General features: G+C 42.0%; 1 protein-coding gene across 1 annotated transcript in view; it reads left to right on the top strand.

The window, feature by feature from the left end:
- The window catches only part of LOC115229089 (laminin subunit alpha), a 93,557-nt gene that overhangs the window by 56,809 nt on the left and 29,248 nt on the right, over positions 1–7,500 (top strand). The window contains exons 32-37 of the mRNA XM_029799512.2: positions 1,044–1,137; positions 2,254–2,358; positions 2,852–3,028; positions 3,627–3,781; positions 5,910–6,074; positions 6,836–6,963. Of these exons, the coding sequence (XP_029655372.1) occupies positions 1,044–1,137; positions 2,254–2,358; positions 2,852–3,028; positions 3,627–3,781; positions 5,910–6,074; positions 6,836–6,963 (824 nt within the window). The remainder of the gene's footprint in view (positions 1–1,043; positions 1,138–2,253; positions 2,359–2,851; positions 3,029–3,626; positions 3,782–5,909; positions 6,075–6,835; positions 6,964–7,500) is intronic.

Here is a 7,500-nt window from a genome sequence, read left to right as displayed (position 1 = left end):
TGGCAAGGCTGGAAGGCTGCACCAGGTTCCAGTCTGATTTGGCTTGGTTTTCTATTGCTGGATGCCCTTCCTGACACCAACCACTCTGCAGAGTGCAATGGGTGCTTTTACATGGTGTCACACAAGCGGGTCCATTTGGACATGCGGCGAGCTGGCAGAAACGTTAGCACGGCGGGCGAAACGCTAAACGGTATTTCGTCTGCCGCTATGTTCTGAGTTCAAATTCCGCCGAGGTCCACTTTGCCTTTCATCCTTTCGGGGTCGATAAATAAAGTACCAGTTACGCACTGGGGTCGATGTAATCAACTCAATCCCTTTGTCTGTCCTTGTTTGTCCCCTCTGTGTTTAGCCCTCTGTGGGCAATGAAGAAATACATGTGGCACCACACAGGTGCTTTTACATTGCCCTAAATGGATGCTTCTACATGGCACTGCAGAGGCACTTTTACATGACACTGCACAGGTGCTTTCACAGAGCACCACACAGGCGCTTTTGCATAGCACCACGCAGGTGCTTTTATGTCGCGTGTACACATAAAGCTATTACATGACACCACCACAAGTGCTTTTCACCATGAGAGGGACCAGCCTTAACTCCTCTGCTGCAGATGATGGGTTTCCTTGAGTACAACAAGAATAATTATTAGCAACAAACACAGTGTTAATACCACAAGGTATTCTTTAAATCCCGCTTAGCATGGATATCTTGTTAAAGACAGTGAACACTATGTTATTATCGTGTTCTGGTGCCTGTAACAGGTGATTCTTGTTTGTTATGGCCTTTGTGTGTACTCCTGTGCACCAAGTGCCTCTATGAGAGGCTCTCTCGGGGCTAGTAAGGCAGTATTTGGTGTTCTAACAACGTATACACGTTTTAAGTTTGTTATAAAGATCATTTTTCAATGTGTGTGTGCAGAATATAGAAATGAGTAAGAGGAAGGGAAGCGCAGCTAAGACGAACGTGTGTGTGTGTGTGTGTGTGTATGTCCTGCCTTGATGATGACAACATGACACCACTACATGACCATTGTGTGCATTTTTCAGTCCCAGGGAGTTGGTGAAAATTCTATGATATCCAAATGGACCAGCTTGGAAATTAAGATGAATGCTAGCGCTGCCTATGACATCACAACTCAAGGTAAACATTACCATCTCTCTTTCACTTATTTCTTTTTTCTCCTCTTTGACCAGTGTCAAACATGTAATTTTACTCTGACCATTTAACAACAAGCCATAGTTATCTGAAATACACTACTCTGCAACGACCAGGTTTCATTAGAAAGTGAAAATAGTTTCACACTTTCAATTTGAACCAAAATTGCAAAGTGTTGGATTACGTGAGTGACGATGTGTGAATAATGAAAGAAATGTTTCTCTGAATTACTCTCTTTTACTCTTTTACTCTTTTACTTGTTTCAGTCATTTGACTGCGGCCATGCTGGAGCACCACCTTTAGTCGAGCAAATCGACCCCGGGACTTATTCTTTGTAAGCCCAGAACTTATTCTATCGGTCTATTTTTGCCGAACCGCTAAGTGACGGGGACGTAAACACACCAGCATCGGTTGTCAAGCAATGCTAGGGGGACAAACACAAACACACACACACACATACATATATATATATACATATATACGACGGGCTTCTTTCAGTTTCCGTCTACCAAATCCACTCACAAGGCATTGGTCGGCCCGGGGCTATAGCAGAAGACACTTGCCCAAGATGCCACGCAGTGGGATTGAACCCGGAACCATGTGGTTTGTAAGCAAGCTACTTACCACACAGCCATTCCTGCGCCTATAGTCACATTTGTATTATAATAAAGAAAGCTGCTTATTATCTATCTACCAAATAAACTATTTTTTGGCCACAATTCCTTTTTTACAGCTAAAAAGCCTTAGAAACTGAGTTGGGTCATACAATTTTGTGGTCATTTTCGGACAATATTTTGATTTGCTTCCAATGTTTTACTCATGCGTAGAATTCTACTCAGATAAACATTTATGAAAATGTACACAAAAAATATTGTATTAAAATAAAGCACAACCAAAAAAATTGCATTAAAAGACATTCATTTCTCTATATGTTATGAGGAAATACAGTCACTCTCACTCTCTCTCTCACACACCAAAAAAAGATGTATGCATATGTATTTATGGGTGAAGTACTTGTTCATGGGTCAAGTGACCAACATAGAGTCTCCCTAAAGTATGCACAATAGACATAGTTACATCCTTCTTTTTTTTTCGTTCTAGATTTGGCCAACCAGTTGCAGAGTGTGCAGTCCCTCGGGGACAGGGTTGAAAAATTAAACAAAGAAATACAGGTCAAGCTGGAGCAATTTCAAGACCTACATCATGGTAAGTTTGATATCAATTGTGTAACGAGGATGGTTGGGTAGTTTCCATACACACATCCACACACACACACTCACACACACACATACGCACATAAGCATAGACAAGCACACACACACACACACTCATGTAGGCATATACACACACATACGCACATAAGCACATACAAGCACACACACATACACACTTAAGCTCATCCATACACACACTCACATAAACACATACAAGTACACACATATACACAACCACACACACGTAGACACAAAAGCACATCTGCGCACACAAACACACGGACATGCCCATATAAGCACATACAAGCACACACACACACATACACACACACAAGCACACACACACACACACATACACACACACAAGCACACACACACACACACACACGTCCACACACGTCCACACTCATACATGCACCTCATTGACCCAAACTTCTCAAATTCACGAGCTACCTTCTGCTTACCTCTCTCTCTCTCTCCCGTAGACAACTACACCGCATCTGCACATGCTATCGCAATGGAGGCCATGGAAACAAGTGACAAAGCAAGCGAGGTGCTCATAAAAGCCAATAGCATCCGTCCTGAGGATAAAAACTTGATGTCGTCCATCCCACTTCACCACTCAGACACCAACGAATCTGTGACGAACGGTTTGAAACAGGGTGAGTAAATGCAATGCTTTGGTTAACGAGCTGGCCGAACCGTTAGCACGCCGGGCGAAATGCTTAGCAGTATTTCGTCTGCCGTTACGGTCTGAGTTCAAATTCCACCGAGGTCGACTTTGCCTTTCATCCTTTCGGGGTCGATAAATTAAGTACCAGTTACGCACTGGAGTCGATATATATATATATATATAACTGGGGTCTGGGAAGCCAGAAGGTGCACCGGGCCCAGTCTGAGCTGGCAATGTTTCTACAGTTGGATGCCTTTCCTAACACCAACCACTCCATGAGTGTAGTGGCTGCTTTTACGTGCCAGCCACGATCGGATGGTAATCTTTACGCGCCACCGGCACGGAAGCCAGTCGGAGCGGCGCTGGCAACGGCCACGTTCAGATGATTCTCTTATGTGCCACCGGCACTGGTATCACAGCTACAATTTCCATTGATGTTGATTGATTTTGATTTAAAGACATTTTTTTTTCATTTATTTTCACTTGCCTCAACAGGTCTTCACGAGTTGAGTTTTGTGTCCATAGTTATATGAATTGCTAGATGCATTAGTAAGCTGTGTCTAACTGCCTTCTGTTTTCAATTCCAGTGGATAAAGCCCGTGAGCTACTTCCAAACATCACATCCATGATTCAATACATTCTTGACAAGAAAGACGCAGCTTTGTCCCGGGCTCGTAATGCATCACTTGATGTGAAAGAGCTCAGGAAGAAGATTGAGCTGGCAAGGTCACAGGCAAATCAAGTGAGTATGAAACAGAGTTGTTAGAGTAGAGTAAATAAAGGATTTAGAAATAATGCATAAAGACTTTTACAGCTGTTTCTAAAATAGCTGTGCATAAGTCATTGAACAAAGATTTTCCATAACTGTAGAGTTGTTAGAGTAGAGTAAATAAAGGATTTAGAAATAATGCATAAAGTCTTTTACAGCTGTTTCTAAAATAGCTGTGCATAAGTCATTGAACAAAGATTTCCATATAAGCCAACTATTTCATCTTCAGAGAGGAAGAATTAAGAAATATCCTTAACCCTTTCAATACCAACCCAGCTGAAACCAGCTCTGGCTCTGTAGTACAAATGTCTTGTTTTCATAAGCTTTGAATTAAAATCTTCCACCAAACCTTAGTCACAATTTATGTTCCTAACACTAGCTGAATAATAGTTAGTTTACTAAATTCTTTGTGATATCTAAAGTAATTGAAAGAAACACAGAGCATCTCAAAATAAATACTGTAACGAAAGGGTTAATAAAGGATATTAATAGTTACCAATATTTATCATACATACACGCAGCAGTCACTTAGACACCTTATCACCAGGGGTAGGCAAACCGAGGTAAACTACCCAAAGTGGGGTAAAAACGAAATTCTCATGGGTAATGAGGACTCATTAGACATTCTTTTATTGCAACAGAATTTTTTCTTCTGGCAGCACTGCATCTGTCCACTGTAATGGACATGTAAATAGACTCGATACTAAAATAGCTTCAATAAAAGTTTTGAATGCAAAGAATCTACGATTTTCTTCCTTTCAAATCAAGGGGGTAACATCATCATCATCATCATCATCATCATTGTTTAGCGTCCGCTTTCCATGCTGGCATGGGTTGGACGGTGCAACTGGGGTCTGTGAAGCCAGAAGGCTGCACCAGTCTGATCTGGCAGTGTTTCTATGGCTGGATGCCCTTCCTAACGCCAACCACTCCGTGAGTGTAGTGGGTGCTTTTTACGTGCCGCCGGCACAGGTGCCAGACGAGGCTGGCAAACGGCCATGATCGGATGGTGCTTTTTATGTGCCACCAGCATGGGGTCCAGGTGAGGCTGGCAATGGCCACGATCGGATGGTGCTTTTTACGTGCCACCAGCACGGGGGCCAGGTGAGGCTGGCAAACGGCCACGATAGGATAATACTTTTTACATGCCACCGGCACGGAACGGACACCGGCACCTGCATAAATAAATATATCTATGGGGGGAATTGGTCAAAAAGTTCCCTGACCCCTGCATCATCATTAATTATCACTTGATCATTCCCACCCTAAATGTGAGGGGCCACGTAGCTCCTCTACATCAAAGAATCTGCTCTGTGCCTTCCTCTTGTACTTTAATCCCTCGTCTTGCATAAAGCCACACACATTCTCTCAGTATTTATTGCCTTGCAAGCTTCGTTGCCACTTCAGTATTGTTGCTGGCATGAAAAAGAGCCCCTAGTACACAATGTAAAGAAACCATGGTTACACAAGGCATCCGGCTGCGGAAACCATGCCAGAAAGAACTGGGGATGCTGTTCTTCAACCCATCAGACCCTGTTAAAAAACTGTTCCACCCATGTTATGATTGTGTGTGTGTATATGTTGATAGCTAGCCATATGGATGGATAGATAGATAGATAGATAGATAGAGAGATGGATGGATGGATAGATAGATAGATAGAGAGATGGATGGATGGATAGATAGATAGATAGATAGACAGACAGACAGACAGACAGATAGATAGATAGATAGATAGATAGATAGATAGCCATATGGATGGATAGATAGAGAGATAGACAGACAGACAGACAGATAGATAGATAGCCATATGGATGGATAGATAGAGAGATAGATAGATAGATAGCCATATGGATGGATGGATAGATAGATAGCCATATGGATGGATAGATAGATAGATAGCCATATGGCTAGATAGATAGATAGATATACAGACAGACAGACAAAAATACAGGTAGATAGATAGACAAAAAGATAAATAGACAGATAGACAGACAGAAAGATAAATAGAGATAGATAGATAGAGAGGTTGATAGATAGATAAATAAATTGATTGATTGATATAAATATATGTATATTTTTTTTATTTCATTCCAAAACCAGATCCTCGTGGGACTCAAGTTCTCTGACACTGCCGTCCGACTACGCAACCCTCCTCAAGTTGACTCCTCCGGCTCCTACACCAAAGTCTCCATGCATGTTAAGACCTATGCCAGGAACGGCCTCTTAACCTATATTGGAGGACCAAAACACGAAGTGCAGACCCAGGTAAGATATGCTCTCCTTCTTGCTCACAACATCATAAGCGGAAAGTGTAACCTCTCGAAAGAGCTGTTCTTCACTCTTGCTCCAGAGCGTCGGCTGCGGGGTCACTCCAAAAAGCTCTATCTGCGACGATTTCATCTCAATCGAAGGAGAGGGACTTTCTCCGTCCGGGTTGCGGATCCGTGGAATAAGCTGCCGGACGAGATAGTGAAGATGCCGACAACCGCTCATTTCAAAGTCTCCCTTGACCAGAAATGGCCTGAACTCTTTGCATGAACACCCTACCTGTACATAACTCCATGTCCCCCTACATGGCCTTGCTTTTTGAGCCAAAAAATTAACTTAACTTATCAATCTGAAAACTTCAGGAAAAAACGAAAAATAGGGATAACTCAGCAGGATTTTTTGGGAGACAAAGTTTTATCAGAAAGATCAGAAACCTTTCTTAAGGGCTCCATTGGTTGTAAAGAAGGTGATTGACTGATCTCAGATTTAATCAATACAATAGATTCTAGAAGTGGTAAAGATAATTTATGAATGCCCTGTGCAAGGATAACCATTGTTGGTTTGTTTACATCCCCATAACTTAACAGAGAATGTGCACTGGCCGTAAAATAGGTACTGGGATCGATCTGTTTGGTTAAAACTTCTTACGGTGGTGCCCCAGCGTGGCCACTGTCCAATGACTGAAACAAGTAAAAGAATAACTTTTGCATTTCATTTTCACTCAAATCAACTTTTTTTTTTCTTTTTTATATTCTCAGGATTACCTGTCCCTGGAGGTGGCCGATGGCCGAGTTATGCTCAGGTTTGATCTTGGTTCTGGGCCAGGAATTGTCTATCATCCGAAACAGATTGATGATGGTGAATGGCATTACATTGAGGCTGAGAGGTAAGTTGGTACCGTGGGGGTGAATAAGGTTCGACTCGCAAACACATATATACACAAATACACATATATACTATTTTTACATCTGACAACGTGCGATATTCAGCAACAGTTCTTTGTAGAAAAGATTGTTTGCCAACATAATATGGCAGTCCTGGTTTAGGACGAATGTTGCTGTAATTTAGCCCCAGGAGACCTTGTCTCCAGCTCGCTATACGACACGATCCGTGTCCTTATATTTTCAAACAAGGGAATCTAGCACCCCCACTCAGTTCAAAACAATATCTGAGTATCGCGATTTCCCGGTTATTTCCCTTCATCAGCACAGAATGATTATTCGGCTTTGTGTAGCGCTGCCAAATTCCCATTCGAAATATATAGTTTTCAAAGTGAAAACTAGTCACTGATCTATAAATTAGAAGATTACTATTTTAAAATCACATCGTGAGATATTCAGCAACAGTACTTTGTAGTAAAGATTGCTTGCCAACATAACATGGCAGTCCTGGTTTAGGACAAATGTTGCTGTAATTTAGCCCC

The sequence above is a fragment of the Octopus sinensis genome, unplaced genomic scaffold, assembly GCF_006345805.1.
Source record: "Octopus sinensis unplaced genomic scaffold, ASM634580v1 Contig11749, whole genome shotgun sequence".
Classification (NCBI taxonomy): domain Eukaryota; kingdom Metazoa; phylum Mollusca; class Cephalopoda; order Octopoda; family Octopodidae; genus Octopus; species Octopus sinensis.
The sequence above is the reverse complement of the archived record's forward strand: the minus strand, read 5'-3'. Positions and strand labels throughout refer to the sequence as shown.